Below are 25902 nucleotides of genomic sequence, written 5' to 3'. Positions count from 1 at the left end.
GGGTAAATGTTTTTCCATAAGTTTAAAGAGTCGAGAAGTATACAGCAGGAACAAGATTGGACCAATACAACTTCCTTGCGGGACTCCATATTTCATTTGATAGTCTTTAGAACAAGATTGACCAACAACTACTCGCTGTTGTCTTTCAGACAGAAAAGAACGGACCCACTGAAGTGCACTACCAATAACACCGAAATCAGATTGAAGTAAGTTAAGTAGTAAATTATGATCAATAGTGTCAAATGCAGCACTTAAGTCAAGTAATACGAGAAGTGTAACCTCTTGTCGATCCATGCTTAGCAAAATGTCATTCTGCACCTTAAGTAGGCAAGTTTCGGTAGAATGGTATTTCCGATAAGCAGATTGGTTGCTAGGAAGCGGTGCATTCTCAGAGCAGTGCGACAATAATTGTTGAAGTACCAGTTTCTCAGCACACTTTGAAATAAAGGACAGATTACTGACAGGTCGGAAGTTGTTGAGTACAGGTTCAAGGTCCAGTTTTTTCAAAAGTGGTTTCACAAGAGCACACTTCCAATCAGCAGGGACAAGTCCACCACGGATGGAGAGATTTACCATTTCGGTTATTACTGGGAGAAGTTCATCAATGCATAACTTCAGTAGCCATGTGGGAATTGGATCCTGTTTACAAAATGCACTAGAGGAGCTCATGATGACAGCACGACCAACCGATTCTGTAACGGTAGAAAATGAGTGAAGTTGAATTTCTGGTGGATAACAATTAATTTGTGGTGGATGCTGTCAATTTCCTCTCTTAGCAGATCAATTCTGCGGCAAAAAAAAATCACCAAAATCATTGGCGAGAGTTTCACTGTCATTATGAGGTGGCAGTGGACATTCTTGCTTCTTATTGCACAACGAGGTGACAACCTGAAACAGTTTACGGGAATCCCCAGCACATTGATTGATTTGTTCAGTGTAGTAAAGATGTTTACAGTCGTGCAGTAGCTTTGTGTACTTGTTGCAAATTTCACGATAGGCATCTTTGTCAGATTTCCGTTGGCTTCGCAACATTTTCTTCTCTAACTTTCTTCGCTTTGCTTTCAAGGCTTTAAGCTCAGGGTTAAACCACGGGACCATAGGCCTTACAGTTACCGTTTTATGCAATAGAGGAGCATTTCTTTCTAGAATATCAGCAAGTACCTTGTCGTAGGTCTTGACCAGATTTAACAGGTCAGTTGGAGGATTGTGGTGTAACTTAGAGTCAAGGATGTTGTTCTTGAAAGTCTCAATATCGATCTTCTTGTATTGACGAAAACAGATTTCTTTTATAGAAAGTTCAGGGCGAGGAAAAGCCATAGCAGTTTCAATAAAGCAATGATCAGAGATGAAGAACGTTGTACGTGGAGTTTGTAGGAGCAAATCATAACATGATCGAGTCACAACAAGGTCTAAGATATGACCAGATGAATGCGTAGGTGTAGTAACATGTTGTATGAGACCAAAAGTTTCCAGTAAATCCGAGAATTTATCAGCGTCAGAGTCAGTATGGCTGTCGAGATGAAAATTGAAATCACCAGAGATAAGCAAAACTTCAGAACACATAACAATATTTTCCAGATAGACAGAAAATTCCTCAAAGAAGACATTAGCAGACACTGGGTGTGCCTCAGAGTAAGGTGGTCGGTAGATGCCAATGAGTTTCAGTGGTCTACTTAAGTTCATAATGTTCCATTCACAATATTCAAAGGATCGTTTTTCTCCAGAGTCAGTTCGAGAAGTCTGAAGATTATCTCTGTGCATTAATCCAATACCGCCTCCAATGCGCTGCGAAGGTCGAGGACAATTATGAAACAAATATCCTGGTGGTGATAGTGAAGAAATACTAACAGAATCTTCATCTTTAAGCCATGTCTCAGTAAGCACACAAAGGTCAATTTTGTTACCCATCACATGATCAATAATAAGATCAGTCTTATTTCTTGCAGATCGTACGTTTGCGACTGCAAAGCATAGTTGTTTTGCAGTTGGAAGTAATTGCTGGCATTTCTTCACGTATGATAAGTTATTCAGTACAGTGTTCACCGTAGCGTTATTTGATGTATTGTTCCCATTGTTGATGTTGTTCTGCTCCACCGGAAAAATTTGCATGTAAGAATCGAAGAAACACTTTGAAGAATAATAATTATCAAAATATGATTTAGTAGAATAGCCAGTGGAAAACGAACAATATCTGCCGTAGCCCAGAACAGTAGTTATTCGTCGTTGCTTATTTCGGCCAGCTCTACAGCCACGTTGAGAAACAGATTTTGCTATTCCAGCGAGTTTTAAGCTCTTCCACGTTGAGTAATCCAAACGTAACTTCGCAGGAAGTGTAGCAATAATTTGAAGATAGGATCGGGCGATGTATTGGGGTGATAGAAGCAATAAAGTAGCACTGATTTTTCGTGGCATCTTTTGAGTTCCACGACTACTAGCTCGACATCCACCCTCACTAGATCGGGGAGTCTAGAAGCTTGAATCAATCATGATTGATGAAGCTTGTCATCAATCATTCATTACGTTATCTGTTTGAAGGCCTGTTTCCCCTTTCTAACAAAAAGGACGAAAGGCCTCGGACGTACCGACAAACGGGGTGAACTCCACCAAGGGACATTCGTCCTTCATAAGGTGTAAGGGAACTACCACTCTATTTATAGACAAAATCGTACATTGCTTCCTTGTGGTACATTTTTTAATTCAACAACAACAATGTGATCTCGATGCGCTACACAGGCTTGATGGGAGGACGACGACTTGCCCATCGGCGGACTTGATCACCCACTTACCGATCGTTGCCGAAAAAACTCCAGTAAGAACTCTTACATCGTCCGTCCTCGAGTGTGCTCTTTGAAAAACAACAAAGCGTAATGGCCAGCCGCGGGCCATACCGTTCAAGGGTTCTAGCACGCGTGCAATCCCGGTGCCTGGTATGTGGTGAGAGGGAGGCCGTAACTGTCCATTACTTCACACGCGCCTTCTTTGGTCCATTGACCCAACCAATGACGACCCGGTTCGCCTCGAGGGTCAGTGTTGACAACGTACGCGTCTCGCGGGACGGCAACCAGTCGGAAGGATGCACACTGTGAAAGACGCGTTTCAGGATCGGATCGTCCAACGCCAAATGACGGAGGGCCACGTAGCTCAGGGGAACAAATTCCATGTCTTGACGATGACACTTCATCGACGCACGTTATATTGAATGCCTCCCATGTCGTTTATCTGGAACTGGTTCTGAAATTCTCCCCACACTAGCACGGTGAGATTGGTGTCTAGCGCCGCACGAAAATCTATTTCCAGACGCATATTTCCCTCTAGTTTAAGATTCTGATAAAGCGGCGTGTCCGCATCTCCTTTCGGCACTTTGGTGATGATTTGAAGGCGGAGCTTCGGCTTCTAGGAACAGCTTTTATTCACTAGCCCACACGATGAACAAGTTGCAAAGTTTCTTCAATATTAGTTATTTGCTGCCTGGCATCTAGAATAGGATCGCTATAATTCATCAATGATTAAGCCTAAGCGCTGATTCCAAAATGGTTAGCTTTCTTTAAAGTTCGGCTGGACCTTCTCGTTAGTTGTCTAAAATAATTTGTTAGTGAGTGTTATCGCACGTTTACAGCCCAATCTTGTGACAAATAAATTAGACAATTGTGTTTAAATTCAAAGCTTTGTTGAAGCAAGGGGCGACTCGGTGGTGTAGTGGTTTAGAGGTTAGTAGCGGTAACAGGTAAGCTAATAATCGTCGGTTCGAGTTTCCAGTCTGGTTGAATGCAAAATGTTGAATTCCCAGAATTCCTTTCCAACTGTCAGTACAATGCAGTACACCTTCATTGATTCCGTCCACTAATGGTTTTTCAGAGACAATTACAATGAGATGTATGAAAGAAACAAAATACAAGTACCATAAACACTATTGTCATATACATAAAAAGTAATACATATTTTAAAAATCCTCAAAAACTGCTGACGACTTAAAATACACATCATTAGATTCGCATTGCAATCACCAATTATTTTCTAAAAACTTGTAAAAAGCTCGACTCATGGTTTGTTTTTTAAAAGAATCTTAAGAGCTAATATCCCGAATTTTCTTAGGAGACTGTTCCACATAGAAAAACCCCTGTATTTAAACGATCACTGTGCTGTTGTTCTTCTACAGAAAGGTACATGCAGTTTATCCTTATTTCTAGTTTTTCCTTCGTCACCCTGCGAGCAGAGCCTCATTTTGTCTTTTTCTTTACTGAGGAGGAGAAAGGAGGCTCCGCCTTTGAAGCCACCGCAGCCCAAACTTCTGGACTAGTCAATCTTGTTTTCTCTCGTCAAACCGGTTTTTCCAGTTCGAGTGTCCGTTTAGTTACACAACCGATGGTTATAATTAAGCCCGTAGGCGAGATCTGGCACATTAGGCTTGGATTCGGGACCGTATCCTGGCAACCTGTAGCGCATACTCGATAAATATCTTACTCGATTCATGCAGAGTCTTTCTCGAGAACGCCAAAATCGAGCAAGCAAAAGAAAGGCTCTGCCAGCAGGGTGTAGATCTCCGATCTTGTTGTGAAAGTGTTCAGTAAAGTGATTCCGTTAAGGCTTTTGTAAATCATAAGAACGTCCCTGACATAGCAACCGGAAGCCAATGTAGATCTTTCAAATAGGGCGTAATATGTTCGAATTTACGTATATAGACATTCCAGTTACGATTCACACCGCGCAGTTCTGTGCCTTTTGCAACCTCTCAATATCTTTCTTGGTCGCACCATAGGCAGCTCAAACTCGGTATACGATTTATAGCCTTTATACGGGAAAATTAACTTTGAGCTTATAAATGCTAAAATAAGCTGTAAATGTAGAAATAAGCTTCACTTACCCCCACGTACAGTTGTCCTCGTCTTCTCTGTGCAATCGGAGGACAAACTTGTGTCCGTTATAACTTGATGGCGATCGTATTACATTCTGCACTCTCATTGACCAATTTGAAACCTCGGCCAATGAGAGTGCAGAATGTAATACGATCGCCATCAAGCCATAACGGCCGTAGCCACACATCTAGCTGAACGGATGGAAGATTATAGAAAGTCGAACATTATTTGGAATTTATCCGCCAAAAATCGTTGTGTGGTCCCGGTTGATGTGATAGGAAATTTATCTGGGCTTAAGGCTGTTGTGTTTTTATGGCGATTCGGACCGTTGCTTCGTGATGCGAGAGCAATTTGTGGGACTAGATCACCGCGAGTCACCAGCGTTTCTCCTTTTTATGAGGGGAAATGACAACTATCGCCCGGAAGGGGGGGGGGGGGGGGGGGGGGGGGGGGGGGGACTCCTATATGGAACAGACGGGGATGCTCGTCGGAAATTTTGAATTTAACCCCTAAAGGAGACCATCTGGGCGTGGTTCAAGCTTTTTGTGACCCCTAAAGGATACCAATCTGGGCGTGGCTTAAGCAAATTTTGACCCCAAAAAACAAGTTAAAAAGAAAATTTGACTTCTGTTTCTCTTTGCGTAATTCTGTGTTTCTTCGCGGAACCCTAAACGAGACCTTGGCGGCTTAAAATATTGGCGCTTTGCCCGAAACACCCTAAGCGAGACCAAAATCCAAAATTTACACCCCTAAGCGAGACGACGAGCATCCCCGTCTGTTTCACTAACGACATCGCAAAAATTCAAAAGCCACAAACCCGTCTAAAACGGACACAAATTTGCCCTCCGATTGCACTGAAAAGACGACGACAACTGTATGTAGAGGTAAGCGAACTTTATTTCTACATTTACAGCTTATTTTAGCATTTGTAAGCTCAAAGTATGTTTTCCCATACAAAGTCTGTAAATCGTATACCGAGCTTGGGCTGCCTGTGGGCACACGAACCACATTGTAGCATCTGAGGAGTTCGAGTAGCAGCCGCTTTGTCTTGTGTCATGAAATAATGATAATCACGTATTCAAAGCCGGTTGATACTATATGATTATCGGAATACCAGGGTGCTTACCATTTAGCAAAAACAATCCGGAAATTTCGGTTTGAGGTCAAATGGAAAGGCAATTTTCCGGAAAATCTTTTCGGAAATTGTGGACAACCTCCAGAGGTAGTCCTCTTTTTCCGTTCGGAACGGAATTCGCGAAATGCTCTTACCATTTGTGAGAATCCTTCCGTTTCCAGGCCCTTTCTCACAAGATCGAGTAAAATATGCGGGATGGAATGCTGTGTAGTAAATGGTAAGCGCCATTCTCATCCGGTTGGTCATTAAATTCGGAAAATCGCTTACCTTTATGCAACGATCATTCCATCCGGATTATTTGGCTTAATGGTAAGCACTCTGGCCAGCCTCGAGAATGAGTTGCCTTATTAATGAAACGGTTTCAATTCGTAGGAACACAGGTAGCCTTAGCTCGATATATGTACTATATTATGCAAGTCAGAGTAGAAGCATGAGGATTTGTATATGGGGTTTTTCTCAAAATTCAAAAAAACATTTACGATTTAAAGTAAAAATAGCTTACCTTGCTTCAGTCTTGTGTTCTTTGTCCCTGGTACAGTTTCTCGGCCGATTAAGAGCGATTTAGGTGGTTATTGGTTCCTCTTCTTTGCCCTCTTTATATTCTTTCCCAAGGTTGGGCACCGAGACGAAGCCGCCGAAAGGAGTCATTGAAAGAAAAGGGCCATAAATTCGCTCCCAAGTCTTCGATCGACACGAAATTCCACGTAGATCACGGACGATACCTCCGTTACCCGGCATTCGTCTTCTTCAGTCGGGCTGCTTGCACACTGATCGCATGAGAAGACATTAAGTGCCGCCAAACTCGGAAGGAAGGACTGAAGATGTCGTTTCCGCTTCATAATTCGTCTTCTTTTCAGTCTAATCTGATACCAGGTCAAAACATTTTTTGGCTTTACGTTTGCACCAAAAAAGTACCGTACAAGCGTGGAGTTCGCACTAGTAAGTCGTGGCAATAAATTGGATTAACCAGGATTTGAACCCGTGACCTCGCGATACCGGTACGACGCTCTAACCAACTGAAATATGAAGCCACTAACGTTGGGAACTGGTCATTTGTGGGTTTTAATTTTCCCGTGAGGAATGAATCAATAAACGAAATGATATATGAAAGAAAACCAAACTGCAGATATGAAATCAAGTAAAGCTATGATCGTCGTACTTATGGATGCAAAAAGTGCTAAAATTGCGTCCATAACTTCGAGGATCATCGCTTTACTTGATTTCATATCCGCAGTTCAGTATACGATTTACTTCATAAATCATTTCGTTCATTGATTCATTCCTCACGGGAAAACGAGATGCTTCCGTGAAGCATACACTGGGTTGCCTGCGGTACGTGTTACAGAAAATCAGAAGGCACTGAATTGTGTGGTATTGAACTACAGCATTCCGGTCTCTGAAGAATAACAAATAAAAGAGAAGAGAGAAACGTTGGTTTCTGGGCTGACATGTTGATAATTTTCGAGTTACCTCACAACTTTTTTTCACCACAAGTTTAAGCGTGCCCTCTGAGCATCTGACAGCTTTGTAATACCAAAGTTCACTGAAGTTAACCCTCTTCAGCGGGGTTAGTATTTGGATGGGAGACCAAAACAATATACCCCTCATAAAACAGAAGCATCGGACCGAAAATACTAACAAATGCGAACTCAGCAAGGTACATATTTTGTTAGCTTGCTTTATGCAAAACAAGAACATCATTCTAAAAGCTTATTCTACGCAAAAAGTGGGTTCTGGAGGTAATTTTGAGAGTGGAAATCAAGGTTACGCGGCAGACGGCAAATACAAACTCATGATTTAATTCAGTTAACACACCAGAAAGACGCTAACCTCATTTTGACAAGAAAATGCTTTACTATTGCCATACAAAAACTATCCAGTTAAGCTCGCATATCATCAAACATAATGCATTCATCAAGGCCACCTTTTCCAGCGAACAATTTTTTGAAACCAACAACATATTTGCTATTAGAGGCTTCTATTTCATTACGTGCGTGAAGAGAAGAAACTCAATCGTGTCAAATATGCGCAATATTGCAACAAACTAAATTTCAGGATCAAACCGTTTCCATGAAGAACCTCTTCCTTGAATAATGAAGCACAAAATACACGACAAGCTTTCTTTCAAATAATTCTTGGCTGTTACATTTCCAATTATTTTTTTTACCTGAAGACTGTGCAGAGTTGATCACAGATCCACGTAAGGTGTTCGATTCGTTCAATCGTTCTCTGTCTTTGTTGAACCCATAAGTTACCAGAGAATTTTCCATTTGGTTTCAGTGTTCTACATAACCGTCACACTTGGTTAAATATTATTTTAGAAATACAGCTCACTTTGATTTCGGCTCGACGGGCGATAGATTGTTGTCGAAGTCCATTACTCGTCGCTTTTGAGATTCCAGGTGTTGGTTTTTCACCGCCTGCCTAGTTTATCCAACTGACTTTCCATTATTGAGCTTCATAAGGGTATATTTTATTCAAAGATCCACTAAAACGCCATTCGCGTTACATGACTTTCGACGCCATTGCAGGCTAAGTTAATGATTCTCCTGTGTCCACCAGAGAAATCTACGCATTTCCACTACCCTCTCGATCCTAAGAAAATACGCGCAGAGGGCTCTATGCACAAAGACACCACTTACCAGGGGAGTGACAGGCAAGACTTTTACCGACACGGAAAAAAAAAAAATAATAATCATCAACCCATTTTCTGACCGGGATTGCCATACGGAAACCCAGTAATAAGAACCCACAAATGACCATCTCCCAACGTCAGTTGGTTAGAGCGTCGTACCGGTATCGCGAGGTCATGGGTTCAAACCCCGTTGCAAAGTCCTGAATTTTGCAGGCTTCTCTATGCAATTGCTAAAATTGCGACCAGTACTTCGAGGATCATAGCTTTACTTGAGTATTTCATATGTGTTGACTTCATCATTAAGAATAATTCGTAAAACCTTGGTTATTGAGGAGTTCCAATTTTTCAGATTTTTCGCATCTGACTTCCTCCCAGTCCGCCAACTCTTTTCCAGAGTCTCAGACAGAGAAGAAATGGGGAGGAGGAAGTTGGCGGTGGAAACATGGCTAGGTCGGCATTCTCGTAATTTTTTTCAGCTGTCAACCTGGCCAGAGGACGCCAATATGTCACAGACTGAATTTTTTCCTATTCTTAATAGCATTGTTAAGATGTATACTTCACATAGGATATTACAGCGCCGGTTCAAGGCCCAACTCAAGAGACTTGTAACAATTTGGGAACCAGGAAAGGCCATTTCTACGCCTGGATTGGTGATCAAGTTTCTTGGTGATGAATTTGCTGCAGATCTCAATCGACAATCTAAGGTATTCATCACCGCCACTGCTGATGACATTCTCGCAAAACATGCTGAATTATTTCGCGATGAGTTGTACGAGGCCCAACTCCGTGTATCCATTGAAATACTTCCATCGTTAGTGAAAGGGATTGGTGAGGAAATCTTCAAAGTGAGACAAAGCATGGGCACAGTCGCTGCGTTTTTAGCGTTTTTTGGTTCATTGTCGGCTTATTGTGAACAGCGGGATGATCTGGGATTACAAGCAGTGGAGACGATTGTGAAAACAGCGGCTAAATATTTAGACGACAATCTTGGATCTTGCTGGGAATCAAACGGTGGCTTGGTAAGCAGTTCTCCTTTTACATGACGTCACATTGCTGCTCCGTGAATCATTGGGGTCTAATATTCCTTTTAAAAACAGTTGCCAATGCAAAAATCACATTTGAAAACCAGTGAGAGAATGTGGTGCCATTTTCCCTGATAGATAATTTTATCAAGTGAAGCCATGATCGTAGCAGCTTTGAACACAATTTTAGCAATTGCATAGAGAAGTCTGAATTGTTCTGGGCTGAATTTCTGGATTTTTCAGGCTTCTCTAAGCAATCGCTAAAATTTCATTCATGACTGCGAGGATCGTCGCTGCCACTTGATTTCATATCCGCAGTTCAATATATGACTCATTTCATATGATGTTCGTAGATAATTTTATATTTGACAAAGTGGCTCAGCAGCTCACTTGCCATTTTAGAGAAAGTGTACATGTGTGTAATTAGCAGCTCTGTGCTTTGTTACCCTACAGTCGAACCTCGATTATCTGTGCATTTCAGATGTGTCTAGATCCAAAAACGAAGACCGAAGGCCTAAGACCCTGTGGTCTAAGACGAGGACCCACTAGTCTTAAACAAAGACCTGTGGTCTAAAACAAAGACCCTGTGGTCTAAAACGAAGACCCACTAGTCTAAAACCTTTTTCTGTCATGGAAAAGAGGGAAAGACTGTAAGTGCGACAGTTACTTTATCTCAGTCGGTACAACGCGTGTCAAATTGTGTAACGCAGTTAAATTCCAACAGTATAGAAATATAATCATTCATGACGATTTAGTATATTTTGCGCCTTAATATGATAAGGACAGTATATAGCGAAGTAATAAAGTCACCTCATCGTAATTTTCTGATATGCATTTCAAAAATAGAATATTGCTTACGACAAAATATACTAAATCGTCATGAAAAATTATATTTCCATACTGTTGGAATTTAACTACGTTAGGCAATTTGACACGCATTGTACCTACTGAGATAAAGTAACTGTCAAGTTTGTCGTGCTCTCAGATGACATTTTCATGTATGCGCTACAGAGATGAGCAAGTCTTTCCCTTTGCACGTGGTGAATAAATTTCCGAGTCACGCACAGTTGACATTTGCGCTTTAATATAATAAGGACAGTATATAGCGAAGTAATAAAGTCACCTCATCGTAATTTTCTGATATGCATCTCAAAAAATTTAATAGAATATTGGTTACGACAAAATCTACTAAATCGTCATGAAAAATTATATTTCCATACTGTTGGAATTAACTGTGTTATGCAATTTGACACGTGTTGTACCGACTGAGATAAAGTAACTGTCAAGTTTATCACGCTTACAGTCTTTCCCTCTTTCGCTGATGGAAAAAACGTTTTAGACTGGTGGGTCTTCTTTTTAGACTAATGGGTCTTCGTTCTAGACTACTAGGTCTTCGTTTTAGACCACAGGGTCTTAGGTCTTCAGTCTTCATTTTTGGGTCTTCGTTTTCGATTATCCAGACTTGCTTCTCTGGTCCAAGTTTTTCATGCATATTAATTAGTCATATTTTATGATCCTCAGCAAAACATTTTGCCTTCAAATTATGAGATTGAAGTCCGGTTCGAAATGAATTTTTTTCGCTTAATGCAAATCTGTATGCATTAATTTTGTGCTCACATGGGCCATAATTAATGTAGTGCATTTCACTGAGCTCTGATTTGCTCATATTCCCTCCATTACTAAGCAGAACACTAAGTGAAATTCCGTGCTTCATTAGCTCAATCAGCATGGTTTGAAGAAGACAACAACATAGATTCACATCAAAATGAATTCATCATGTCTACAAAACGTAAGTGATCCATTCTTTCCATAAAAGATAAACAGTCAATTATTTTGGGTTAGCACGCAGCAGATCTCTGATATCTGCAAAAACAAAGATAAAATCATGAAGTTTGGTGACAACTTGGAGAGCGATGAAGGACAAAAACAAAGATCATTGAAAGCGGCACACAATGAACAGCTTGATGAGGCCCTCTACACATGGTTTACTTTTCAAAGAGCGGTTTTGTTTTTTGGCTCATTAATACATGTATTCACATTTTCAATTATCCGGACTCTTGATTATCTGGACTATTCAGTCCAGTCCCCATGAGTCTGGATAATTGAGGTTTGACTGTACCTTACTTGCTCTTTCATCTATTATTTCAACTAAACTGTTACAAAGCAACCATTAGCTTCTAAGCCACTAGAAGACATTTCTTTTAATATAAATCTAGGCCAATGCGTTGGGATCAGAGGGTCTGGTTGCTAGCATTATCTTGCTATTAGTAACAGACTTTGCATTGTTATAAGCCTTAAAGTGCTGAAAAAAATATATGCATGTGTATGCTGATGTAATAGATACAAATCACAATTAACTTGCAGAGCCAATTAATCATATTACCCCAGTAAGTTCAATCATCTATTGAGGCTTATTTACATATGTCAATGTAAAGTGGCAGTGTCACATTATTTACAAACTGTTTGAAAGCACCAAGCTTCTGGGCCACCAGAATACATTTTTTCTTTGTTGAGACTAAAGCATACACCCTCTTGTTGTTTATAACTTTTCTTCACCTACAGGCCACCAGTCAGTCAAGTTGGCAATTATCTATCTATAATATTGGACATTACTAAACCATGAAACAGCAAAACACCAAAATGAAACACTGATGCATTGGGAGCAGGGCTGGCGCAGTGGGGAGAGCACTTACCTTCCACCAATGTGGCCTGGGATTGATTCCCGGATTCTACGCCATAATGTGGATTGAGTTTGTTGGTTCTCTACTCTGCTCCGAGAGGTTTTTTTCCCGGGTACACCAGTTTTCCCCTCTCCTCAAAAACCAATATTTTCAGGCATAGCTCAGTTGGCTAGCGTGTGGCTTTCGGAGCAAGGGCCCCCCAGTTTGATCCTCGGTGACTTCAACATCTGTTTCTAAAGACTTTCCTCTGATCTGTGTAGCTATAGCTTTAAATAAAATTATCTGTAAAATGGAGCACTGACAGAGGGAGGGGGGTAAAAGGCGCACAGTCAGCTTCCATTGATACCAGTTTTGTTACTGAAGGAACTACCAATGTTAAATAAAGTGACTTTACTTTACTTTAGCACCATGTATGATCCCATGATACATGAATACTAACCAACAGAGGTTGGATTTTGAGATTAGATTTTGGGCATAATTAGGCCTAAAACGTTGCTCGTAATTGAGTGAGATTAAGGGCACATTCTTTTGGTATGATTTTGGAATAGGAATGCCCAGAATAGACGGTATTCATGTTCTTTTGGGACCTATTCCATTTTCGGAATGAATGGAGTACTATTCCGTTCATTCTGCTCCTTATAGCAGAATAAACGGAATGACCTGAATATGGTTCACTCGGAATAGGCAGAATATGCCTTCTTTTGGAAAAGTTTAGGCGAGAATGATACAGGGTTGGCCAGTTGCCTGCCGGCGGCTTGAAAATTAAAAATTGAATGGAAAATAAGTGATCCAAAGTTTCTACCGTAGATGCATGTGTGCTGGCCTGTGTTCTGTTTCCTTACTAGTGGTAGAACAAAAAGAGCTTTCAGTTTGTGTTATTTTAAAAAAGTGCCTGGCCTGGTCAAAAGAAATGAGGTTTGTACAAAAACCGCAAACCTTTTTTTTCAATTAAGTCAACATCAAGAGCTAGGAAGAGCATATGGGAATGCATTTGCACTAGGCAAAGTACTCACAAGTACAAAAAACTCTTCGTCATCTTCCCTTTCAGGTTTTTAGCAAATGAAGCCAACTGAAAAGTTGAGGAAACTGCCAAAAAACTGGTACTTATGGCCATATTTCAACATTTGGTGTTCCAAACTTTCGGGAAACCTTTTTCAGTTGCCTTGCCGATGCAACTGGCACATGCGCAGATACAATAGTTCCCAGGTCACTTCACCAACATAATTTGCATTATTTTGCGAATTTATTTTCTGTGTATTCTGTAATTCCTAATGCAGAATGAGAATAGCCAGGATACTTTCAAAAGAATGCACCCTAAGATTAGGATTCAGATTAAGATTGAGATTAGGAGCAGTAATGTTTTAGGCCTAAAACAATATCTAACCTCAAATCCAACCTTTGTTGGTTAGTATTCAATGTATGGTGGGGTCACACATGGTGTTTTGGTGTTTTGTTTAGGTGTTTTGTGGTTTGGTAATGCCCCCCATCTTTCTTACTGTTTTTGTTTTTGATGTTATATAATTATATTTTAAAAAAAAAAATCTCTTATTTCCACTGATAAGGAAGCAAGTCTGTTTGGTTGGAGTGCTTCAAGTATGGACCTGTATTGTATAATTGCTATGGAAATGCAGTAAGGTCATGAATATAATAATAGCTGATCTTGTGACCAAACAAATGCATACACACAGTTGTACCTGATGTGCTAAAAATTATGGTGTGGAATAAACCGCTCAAAGTACACTGTACTACAATACATTTCAATTTGCTGTAACACGTGGATCAGCTATTGAGCTAAGGTTGATCTGAGTCCCACCCAGTACAGCCATGGAGGTCAACACATTTACGCTGTGACACTTGAAAGTCACTGGCCCAAGTGCAGTAATGCAAACCGAAGCAATCATAAAATACCCTGCCATTCTCTACTAAAAACTGCCATTTAGTAATAATTATGATGGTGATAATTATAATGATGATGTTGATTATGATGTTGATGATTATGATGATGATGATGATGATAACAATAATATGTTTTGTTGTAGGGTATGCTTCAATCAGCAGAATTGGAATGCCGTAATCAGGTCACTTCTTCGCATCAAAGGAAAGTCAAATTTGTAGAATCCCTGAATACACGTTTGGCCAACCATAGCTTGCAGACTGTAAATTCACAGTTTTACAGAGAAATGAATAAAATTGTCATGGACTTACAAAGTCTTCTAGAACCAAAGGATGAATATGGTGAAAGGTTCCACAATATTTTTTATATTTGTAGTTTATTCAGGCTGTTTTGTCTTTGAAATTATCATTTATCATTTCTCTAAAGTTACATATTATGTCAGCTTTATGGAGTATGCTACACTTTTAACATTACTTTTTAATGTTTGTATTTTGGCAGAAGGTGTGACAAGCTTAATAGAGAGCATGAACCAGGTGACAACCTGTAATTTTTGTTTATTAAGGACTTGAAATTTTAAATCAGTTGTGGTCTGCTCTTTCAAGTCATGAGCACTCAAAGGCAGTCCATAAAAGGGCTTAAGAAACAGAATTATTTAATGACGTACTATTATAACAACAGAATCTGCTCCATAATTTTTCTTTATTTTGCCTGTTCCTTCATATTAACTCTTGAGTAATGTACTACACATATAATTATTCGGAAATGCCCCTAATTAGATACATGTGGACTTCAATAAGCATAAACCGAAGCTCATGACCTTGAAGCGTTTAACTCTGGTTTAGAGCTGGGACTTTGGGTGTAACATAGCTCATGCATTTTCATGTGCATGCCACTTCAATCTTATTTTTGTACAAATTTGGTCATGAAATTAGTGTCCTAAAATCCCCAGCTTTGTTCCAAGGAAAAGAGTTGCAAGTTACACGCTTCAAGATCGCATGCTTCTGGCATTATGAAGTGTCCTCTTGCTCTTCTCCCCAACTTTAACATCCCACGTGTCTTGGAATACAGACAATTAATGACTTCACAAAGTGTATCCAAAATGCTGCTCCTCAAATATAGATAAACAGCTGCTGTCACCTTTACCTTATTGTTGGAAATAGTTAGAAAATGCTCAGACTTAAAGAGACATTTCGTGTTGGATGTCAAAATTGGTCCTGCATCTAATTGGCTGCCTTTCTGGAAATAAGTGAGTTACTAATAGTGTATTGTTCTATTTAATACCACAAACACAGTACACAAAAGCAAAAGAGTAGGGTTGGCTTAGTGGCGAGTGTTCACACCTGCTGTCAGTGTGGTTCTGGTTTTATTCCCCAGCTTTATTATCAATCATATCTGGGTTGAGTTTGCTGGTTATCTACTCTGCTCAGAAAGGTTTTTCTCTAGGTACTCCAGTTTTCTTCTCGTGAAATACAATGCAGCCCTTACTAGCCGAGTTGGAGGTGCATACTGCAAGTTACACACCAAGTTTTTTTCTATTAGACAATCATAGCATGCATACTATCTGAGAGGTATATGAAAAAGTAACATTTTGAGTTGATCTTCTCTAATTTCATGTGATTTAATATGGTTTACACTCTCCCCAATTAGTTGACCACTTGTATTCAGCTATATAAGCTTGACAATTGAGGGGGGAGATCCTTAACTACAAAACCATTGCCATGGGAAACTTGAAATGGTAATTTCTCATGTCCCTTTCAACTCCACGATTGTCCTTTTTGCCAATTGTGTACTATTGAACATCTCTTCCTCTGGTTGGAATCACAACCATATTTGGTGAGTCATTTGACCAAAACGGAAATAGCCTAAAAACATTTTTTTGTACTCTGAAACATGGATGGAACATGGATTTAAAAAAAAATTATTTTTCAGCAAAGTTATTATGCCATAAAGCCTCATTTTGATACAATTTTCTTAATCCCATGCTACAGATTATGAACTGAATGATATTGATAACGTGGTTCCGTTTAGATGAAACAATCACTGCTTTGTTTCTTTTCCTTAGAGTTTTTAGAAGTTTTTTTGTTGAAAGGTATGGTTGGGGACTAGCACTTGATGTGCATGGGCGATATGACTGAAGTGTTGTCTGGTATTCATTTAAAACATTAAAGATCCCTACTCATAAACATTTCCCGTGGTCTCAAAAACTGCTCTTGACTCAATACAGTCCTTAGCAACCACTCTGTTTTTGTAGTTAAGGTTCACACCCCTTATTATTATTATTATTATTATTATTATTATTATTATTATTATTATTATTATTATTATTATTATTAGACAGCAAAGAAAAACACGTTGCAGACAATTATTTATTTGAAGGCTTTTATGCATAATGTCATTGCTACACCATTTCCAGATATTTCCAAGAGTTTCCGTAATGTCTAAGCTGAACCGATTTGTGTAGCCAGCGCATGTTTTGAACTAATTATTCCTGAAACTTGCTACAAGTTAGAATGCACCTTTTTTCGGCAATGTTTCAGTCCAATTTTTTGCAAGTTATGCCTCTTTTCATAAACTGGTAGACTGAAAAATCTAGCTTTGCATGCACAGCATGCAGTCAAGTGCTTTCTATGCTGTCCTAACTTTGAATCATTTCGTTTAGTGCCCCCTGAAGAGATCTATTTGCGTGGCCCACTGGCTTTGGAAGCTTACAACAAGGCTCTGAGTAAAGGAAAGACAAGAGTTAGAAGAATACCAGTTATGTTGATTGGCCAAGACCGCTCTGGAAAGACCAGCCTTAAGAAGTCTCTTAGGGGAATACGGTTCAATCCGGATGAGAGCAGCACTGTTGGGATCGACGTTGATCCATCCTACTTTAAAGTCACCACTGAGATTTGGAAGACTGGGGAGAAGGATCAAGATGCAAACACTAAAGATGCAATTTCCTATGAGCAACATGCAGCTCGGTTGGTTGTGAAAAATTTAAGGGAAGGGGAATTGATTCCTGAAGAAAACTCTGTTGAGTCTTTCCAGTCTGTAGATTCCTCCCTTGCAGACATGGTGACACCAAGTGCAAATACAAGGGGTGAGAATAGCACGGTATCTTCCCTGGAGTTTATCAAGATCGGTCACAATGAATTCCCCCGAGATAAACAGCTGGATGTTTCAGCGTCTCCTGGAACTTCAAAAGATTCAGATTCTGATGGTAGCAGTAATCTTTACAACACCCCAGCAAATCAAAGAACTGATCTTACAAATAGAAGAAGTAATCATCTCACCACATCCAAAATACCAGATGAGGTGGAAACTTTCATTAAGAAATCGTTTCAGGAAGTCGACAAGCTAAAAAATGAAGATTACATTTACTCGGTTTTGTGGGATTTTGGTGGACAATCGGTTTATTATGCAACTCACCCACTCTTTCTTACATCGAGGGCTTTGTACCTTTTGGCGTATGACCTCAGCCGAGAACTTCATAAAACGGCTCAGCCTGTAACAAAGCAGGGCGTGTACAAGAACATACAAGACAGGTTTGAAACGAAAAGTAATTTGGACTATCTTGATTTCTGGATGACATCCATTGCCTCACTCGCCAGTCGAGATGACTCGAAAGACTCAGATTCAAAATCCCTATTTTTGCCTGAAGAAAATCCTCCTATCTTCCTAGTTTGTACCAATGCTGATCGACCTTATGGCGGGGCAGAACCTTTAGCGCTAGCCCGTGAGGTGTATGATTCTTTGCAAGGGAAATCGTACAAGGTCCACCTTTGTGATGATGTCTTTGTAGTTGATAATACTAAATCAGGTGGTGAATCAGAGTGTCCAGAGGTGGCGCGTCTGCGACGTAGCATTCTAGCTGTTGCAAAAGAACTACCAATGATGAAGGAAGACATTCCAATCAAATGGTTAAAGTATGAGAAAGCGCTCCAAGCCACTCTGGGTAAAGGTCATAAATGGATTTATTTAGAGCATGCTAGACGGATTGCAGCCGAAGTTTGCCAAATTTACGACAATGAAGAATTTGTAACATTGCTTGACTTTTTACATGATCAGAGAATTTTAATACATTTTGATGACTCTCCTGAATTAAACAAATTGGTTGTCTTGGATCCTCAGTGGTTGATTGATGTGTTCAAGAAAGTGATAACTGTTCAGCTCCCTGACTGTCACGGAAAAGCTGAAACAAAACAATTGTGGCACAAACTCGAGACAACAGGAATCCTTGAAGAAAAACTCTTGACGCATGTGTGGGACCCACTGATAGAACCGCATGAAAGCTTTGAAAGCTTTATTGCTATCATGGAGAAATTTAGTTTACTCTGCTCTTGGCCTTCGTCAGACACTTCGTGTAATAATAAGCAGTACTTGGTACCATCCATGTTAATGTCGCATCCACCACAGGACATCACCGAGTTGATTGCATCTGCAGAACTCCCTTCTCTTTTCCTAAAATTTGAGTATGGACAAGTTTCTTGGAGCTTGTTTCCGCGGCTCGTGTTGCAGTTCTTTCAATGGAGCCAAAATGAAGTTTGGAGTTTACTGCATCCTCAGTTGTACAAGAATTTCGCGAGATTTTACACAGCTGGGGACGAAGACTGCTCCGTGATCTTTTTGTGTCATTCCTCGTTCATAGAAATAGTTGTCCACAGAGGAAATGTCAATCCACGGTTAGCGGAAGGGAATCAATCAAAGTTGACTATTTCGTCTGACACCCACCATGATTCATTTGAAGTGTTCTGTGCTCGTACTGTTTACAGACAATTGTCTTTGATGCTTGAGTGTATGCGTAACGAGTTCTATTGGCTGAGGAACATGACATATCAAGCAGGTTTTATTTGCCCTGTATGTTGCCATGGAAAGCTAGTCAACTACTGCCGCATTCATCACAAGCAAGATTGTGAACAAGGGGAATGTCTTCATTTCTTATCTGAATCTGAGTTGCACCGCGCCAACCAGTTTATCACATGCACCCGAGCGGCTGCTGCAGTGAATAATAAAGTTCACGTCACTAGTTTTTCAGCTTGGTTCATAAGTCCACGTGAACAGGTAATAAGGATCGGAATACAAACTTAAATCGATTACCTTAAGGAGGCTCAAACCACTTTCGCTTCTTTCAGGGTGCAGGGCTGGCGTAGTGGTCCAATGTGGTCCGGGTTCGATTCCCAGACTCGGCTACTATAAGAGTAAGAATAAGAATAAGAATGAGAGCGAGAACGAGAACGAGAACGAGAACGAGAACGAGGGCGAGGGCGAGGGCGAGGGCGAGGGCGAGGGCGAGGGCGAGGGCGAGGGCGAGGGCGAGGGCGAGGGCGAGGGCGAGGGCGAGGAAGTTCCACTCACCCAAAAGTGGTTTTCAGGGAGGTCCTGCCTCTGATCGAATTGGAATTTAGAAATGTTGGTTTTTGAGCAGAGGGGAGAACCGGAGAAAAACCTCTCGGAGCATCGTAACGAACCAGCAACAAACTTGACCCAATTTGGCCACCAGTCGGGAATCAAACCTGGGCCACATTGGTAGGAGGCTACTGCTATCACCACTACGTCACCCCTGCTCATCTTACTCTGCTCCGAGACCGTCGGTTCTCCCTCTCCTCGAAAACCAACATTTGAATAGGCCATTTCCGAGTTGCTGTTTATTTCGGTTTAGAAGTGAGTCTTGGTGCTCAACAATTGTAAGGGAAATGAGTTTGATTTGCACGAGAATGCAAAACTCATTTCCATTTGAATGTTTGTGCACCAGAACTCGCTTTGCGTTAAGTTGTTGATTTCAGTTTACAGTGTCCCCAATTTGTGCTCCAGCGCTAGAAGACTAGACACTTAAATAAAGTTCTTTTTTTTTTCGACAAACTGTACCATTTAGAAGGATTGAATGCACCGGCCGGTGTTTGAACTCGCGCCCTCTCGCACAGTAGTGAGGCCCTCCCAGGGTTTTGGGGAACAGAGAAACATGGCTAATTTGAACTGGGGAAGAGGGGAACAACGACAAATATCTTAAGGAACAAAGCAGCGTAAACAACTTTAGCGATCAAAGAGCTGAGAACACGTTTGAAAGTAATTTGGGGAACCCAGAGAACACAAGCAAATACAGTGTATTTAGAGGGAACAAGGACCCCCCCCCCCCCCCCTCTTTCCTGGGAGGACCTCAGTAGTCTGTTGCTTAACTTACTCAACCACTGCTGCAAGGCATCACCAATGGTCGATGTATAATTTATCCAAGAGCTTTGGTGACTGCAGTTAGTATATACTAAAACAGTGTATATTTATATAACTACACGTATATTTGTATGTTTGTGGGTGCATTGTCTGACCCTACCAGTAATTCAGAGAGATCTGCGAATGGTGGGAATAAACAAATATTGTATTGTATTGTATTGTATAGCGTTGAAGGTGCGCTGTAATTGGCTAGCTATACTCAAACTCCGAGTATCCTTTGCTTTTCACCTTCGAGCAACTCGCGCGGATTTTGCGCCCGAAAATTCTGTAATCGTTGCAGAAAAAAAATCAGTTCAAGTCATCTTTTTGTGCTATATTATCTCATTGCTTTAGTATATACTAAAACAACTATTCGCCTCGATGTCGGTATATCCACTACTAGCCACCTCCACTTCGGTGAATAGTTGTTAATAATGTTTCGTTTTAATTGTAGACAGCAACTGATGAGATAGATGGAAGGCGGTTTCTGTCTGGTGAAGGTACGTTTGTGGCTGATTTACCAGTTCGGTATTTTGGATCACATGTACAGGTAAAATCACACATTTCTTCGTTATGCCACAAGACCCGTTCGCGTCGTTAGAATTCAATTATTTCTTCTTGAAAATATCTTGCTACCTGGCTGCTGATATCGGCGCATTCAAGGTTGTTCGCCGTTTTATTTTCCTCTGTTAAATCAGCTGAAGTTGAAGATCAGTCAGTGCCGATTTACCTTCAAACAATAATAGTCTTTGCATTGCTTTAGGGGGTGAAGACAGATCTCTCGCCGAGCTTCCTGGTAATGTTGTAGAATCGCTTACTTCGCGTTCATGTGATCCAAAAGAAATTGTACTTCAGCTGAAAGAGAGTCTGCATTTGGACGAAAAGTGTTTGGGGCAACCAAACCCTGAAACAAAGAGAACGATCCGTTGCCTGGCAAAGAGAGCAAAGGTTGCAAACAGGATGGAGGTTGTCAAGCACTTGAGAGAAATTACACCCGAAGGGACAACTGGTGAGTTTGTCAACATGCACTGCATTAATTGGCTACAAAGTAAACAAAGGTAGACTCTACAGTGAGTTGAGCCAGGCAAAAGCAATGAAAAAGATACTCTGTATCTCAGCAAAGAGAACCACGTAAGTCTTAGATACCTCGTGAAGGTTCATGTTGTCAATGAAAGGTAACTACTGTTACAAAAAAGTACATTCTGAAATGATAATTCTAATTCTGTTTGAATTTACCTCACCAACCGTCTCACCGATTACGACGTGTTAAATTTTTTTCAATGTAGAATTTGCATTTTCATTAATCTCTATTGCTTGTTTCATTTTTTCTTGTCTGTCACAATGTACAATGTTTTTTCCAGGTCCCTTGCTGCCAGGGAACCTTGATATCCGCAAGATCCCAGTCTGTCAGATGAGAGAGCTTACAATGAACTTAAGCAGTAAGTTGAACCCAACATAGGAAAAATGAGACAAAATGAGCTCCCAAAGGAGTTTGAATACCCTCTTTCCCAGTTTCTTTTTGCCGTCGTACTAATTTGAAAACAGCATCGGGGGACATCATGAAGGTGGTGATTTCATTAGCATGATGTCCCTGCATTGGAAAAGTTTCACTCATTTCCATTTCTAAGCATCCCAAAAAGCCACATTTTGATAAGTCGTTTAACGCTCTCTTTGTGAAGCATTTTCGCAGTATTTGCTTCTTAAACCTTCTATATTCACTGGCGTCATTCGCATGCTAAAGTTCAGTTCCTTCGGTTGGTGTTCGGTTGACCATTTGAAAGACACAAACAAGGAATTTATCAGAATTATATCATTAGTAGCCACAAGTCCCGTGATCCCTTGCTACCTTTAATCCCTTCCCAAATTTTCAGCTAGTTGATTGTTTAACGGGCCTTTATGTTATGCAAAAATTATTGAATAAAAAAATACAATGTGTGAATTCTGAAAAGTTCATGGGACAATAAGAAATGACCGTTTCTTTTGCAGGTGGAGATGAGTGGAAAGATGTTGCTGACAAACTAGGCCTTAGCCCAACCGAAATCCGTTATCTTGACAAGCGAACTCTGAATCCCTGTGATGCTGCACTGGCTTTTGTTAGTCAGCGGTGTCACATTAATGTGGACGATCTGTACGATGTGCTAACCAAGTGTGGATACCCTGTGTTAGCCGACACCTTATGAAAAGCTCGCCCTTAAAATATTTAAAGTTAGGTCTAGACGTGATTTGGCTATTCATCAAACCGTAAATAAATAAATAAATAAACACGGATACGGGCGAGCGGGGTTTAACTTATGAAGACTGCGGGCTTAGGCGATGACACCAACCCCGCCAACTAGATTTCTCGCCACTTTCGTTTTTATATTGTCGTTTTACGAATGTCTCTGCCACTGATATTTACTTCCTCGCGGGAAAACCTCTTCTCCTAAACGACTCTTTCGTCAATTGAGTTTTTGAGCATACGCTATCATTACCTTCATCGTCTTACGGTTAAAACATGGCGTCATTTCTGTGATTGATGAAGCGATAAAAACTGCGATACGTAGTTTAACTGCGAGGCTGGTTATTAGCCAATCACAGAAAAGTGATTGTTTTTAGTTAGTCGTTTCTATAGTAACGATGACTAATGCTTAACAAGGAAGGGAATCATTTCGTGCTGGAGTTTTTTTCCTTTCGGAGGAGAAAGTGGCAGCGGTAAAGAAAACACTTCTGCCAGCAGGTAATAGTTTTCTGTGCTTTATAGATAACAATATGCTTAAAAAACCGAGTTAAATCATTGTTTAATATTTTCGTTCTTAAGCTCAAGCTCAAAAGAATTTTAAAATGAAAGAATTAGTATGAAAGGATAATTCAAATGTCAGCAAAAACTATTAAAACAGGGGGCCACTTTGAAAATAAAAGTATCTTGCCTTTCAGAAATAGTTTGCTGCTACTACGCTAATTACCATTAATAGGCGCATCCTTTCCCTTTTCAGCAAATTTTTAGCATATTAAAGGACTCTTGCGATAACATTGCATAAACGCACTAGACAGGAGTGTCGAAACCTTGGGTGTTTTCATCAACTTTTAAAGCTACATTCAAATTTCTTCACACCAGATTTGTATCAGACTATGTCTGATTGTCAACCTGGTTGCACTGTGTAACTTTTGTCAATGAAATTGGATCTCCGATGATCTAAGATATAAACTTGCAAACGGCATTAAGGAATATTCTTTATTTTGCTTGGAGTATCATGAAATTTCTTTTCTTTGTAAATTCTTTTTTTTTTACACAAATCTTTAGCTATCGTCTTTGGTGTCGTATTGTCGTCACTATTACTGTTAATCACCGTAGAATGTTATCTTAATTCTTAATTCCTTAGGCTATAGTGTATTACCAAACGAAAGTTTGTTGCGACAAATGTTCTCACATTGCAAAACAAGTTGCTTGACGGGTATTACACTAGGCAAGGCATCTTGCAGCTTGTCTCGATGATCACATGAGGTTAAAGGAACATTTTCATTGGCTGGTGCCGCAAACCGATGCGATACAAGTTGTTGCAGTGTTGATGTCACCATTTTGATTTGAAAATGTTTGTAACACGCATGAGTATTTGCCTCATATTCTAAACTGATAGCTTTGCACGCGCGCACACTTTTTGAAGGAAATGTTCACTCGTGCACAAAATTATTCAACATGTTGAATATTCAGCGCCGATGGCGCACTTGAACATTGGCGCTCAACACTCCACCGCGCACTGGGGGAACTGCTGAGGTGATAGCTCTGGTGTGTTGTGATTTAGTCATGTAAAAATGCGCCGCAGTCCACGTTGTAATTAGACTGAATTAGTGTAACCGTCCTTGTGTGAACGAGCAACCCGGCACTTTCAAATGCGCGCGCTCACGATGCAAAAATGAAAATTAGACGAGAGGTACTTACCTTGAAGTGTAATTGAAGTTCTCTTGAGATATGTGGAGCATTATGGGATAATTATGCATACTTCCTACCTACCTACTGGTCAGCGGTCACGTTTAAAAAAAGCTATTCAGATGCAAATTAGCAGTGATATAAACCCCAGGAAGTGTCGTAATAACCAGTTCTTCCTGGAGGGCGAATACGATTAGGCCAAGGTCCTCACGAGAACCAAGGGTGGGAACATGGAAAAGGAAAAAGAGACAGGGCTGGGAAGCATTATCCCATAATGCTCCACATATCTCAAGAGAATTTCAATTACACTTCAAGGTAAGTACCTCTCGTCTAATTTTCATTTCTCTTCCGATAGGCTCCGCATTATGGGATAATTATGCGATTTTAAAGAACCGCGGCCTAAAAACACCAAGCAATTCCATATACAGCAAAATAAGGAATTTATTAAGATAAAGGCCTAGACCTATTGTAGAACATCTCTCAAATAATGTCTGCGAAAAACATGCTCACTAGACCAATCTGCCATCTTAAGAATATCTGCAACTGGGGTGCTTGTGACAAACGCATGAGATGTGGCAGCCCCTCTTACACTGTGTGCCTTAAATTGTCAATCCCTGCGGACTGTAACACTAACATGATCCACCTAGCTATTGTCCTAGGGGACACTGGGTTATATGACCTAATGAAGGACAAAAACAATTTACAAACAAAATGTCCACTGCGAAACTACTGTACCCTTTGCCTTCATGATAACAATCAATTAAGAACTCGACAACCTGGGTGACAGAAGCTTGAAGTAAATCAATTTGCCGTTTACGACACCAGCCAGACCACTTGTCCCACACTCCTTTGTACTGTTTCTCAGTGCCTGCTGTCCAAGATGCACAGATGATGTCAACCGCTTGCTTTGAAAATCCCTTGTTTGACAGAGTTTTCCTGATAACGTCCAAGCGGCCAAGTTCAGTTTGTGTCTCAGCGGGTGCTGTTCTGGGTTGTGAGGGAGACTCAGGAGGTTGTCTAGACGAGGCAACAAGATTGGCTGAACTGTTGACAACTGTAACAGAAGTGGGTACCAACTCTGGGTAGGCCATACCGGTGCAATCGGTACAATCGACTCGCGCTAAAATCCGACAACTTAATTCTGGACTGTTTGACCATTTACACCAAACCAAGACTCTTAAACTTCAACAATTAATAGGTCCGCAAATTACCGACGACACTACATTGCATAGCCATAATACCGTTATTACAATTCCAGAAAATCTTCCGCTTACTGACTCAGAGAAATCTGTTCTCAGTAGGGGCCTAAATTTTGTCCCTATTACCAAACGCACCAACGAATTTTCTATTAAGCAAGATGTTGAAAAATTCCTTCGCCGCGTTCAGTTAAAAGCCTTTTTTCACGACAAAGAGGATGATTCGGACACTTCTAATAAAGATATTTTTGAAACACTTCTAGTTCGCAAATCCAAATGGACTCCCCCAGAGGGACAATTTGCCTCTTTAGATTTTTTCACCAAAAAATGCCGTCACGACATTCACAAACTTAAATTCAATCGCAACACTAAATTTTCCAACCTTTCCTCGGAAGA

At 40.5% G+C, this 25902-nt stretch overlaps 2 protein-coding genes across 3 annotated transcripts; one reads left to right on the top strand and one right to left on the bottom strand.

Moving 5' to 3' along the window:
* Positions 1-780: 780 nt before the first annotated feature.
* LOC138039734 (uncharacterized) lies at positions 781-2412 on the bottom strand. Its single transcript, XM_068885584.1, has one exon. The coding sequence runs from the start codon at positions 2410-2412 to the stop codon at positions 781-783; it is 1632 nt and encodes a 543-aa protein (XP_068741685.1).
* Positions 2413-9059: 6647 nt separating this feature from the next.
* On the top strand, positions 9060-23322 carry LOC138042002 (uncharacterized). Of its 2 annotated transcripts, none has more exons than XR_011130913.1 (8): positions 9060-9642; positions 14366-14568; positions 14719-14753; positions 16880-19263; positions 20861-20956; positions 21170-21415; positions 21768-21845; positions 22393-23322. XR_011130913.1 is itself a non-coding variant. In XM_068887732.1 (8 exons), the coding sequence occupies exons 1-8, from the start codon at positions 9127-9129 to the stop codon at positions 22584-22586; spliced, it is 3702 nt and encodes a 1233-aa protein (XP_068743833.1). In that variant the 5' UTR covers positions 9060-9126; the 3' UTR covers positions 22587-23322. The 2 variants fall into 2 exon arrangements, 1 of the variants encoding a protein (XP_068743833.1); XM_068887732.1 differs by having other exon boundaries at positions 20861-20906.
* Positions 23323-25902: the final 2580 nt, after the last annotated feature.

Source organism: Montipora capricornis, chromosome 3 (assembly GCF_036669925.1).
Source record: "Montipora capricornis isolate CH-2021 chromosome 3, ASM3666992v2, whole genome shotgun sequence".
NCBI classification, from domain to species: domain Eukaryota; kingdom Metazoa; phylum Cnidaria; class Anthozoa; order Scleractinia; family Acroporidae; genus Montipora; species Montipora capricornis.
This window is presented reverse-complemented; position numbering and strand designations above follow the sequence as displayed.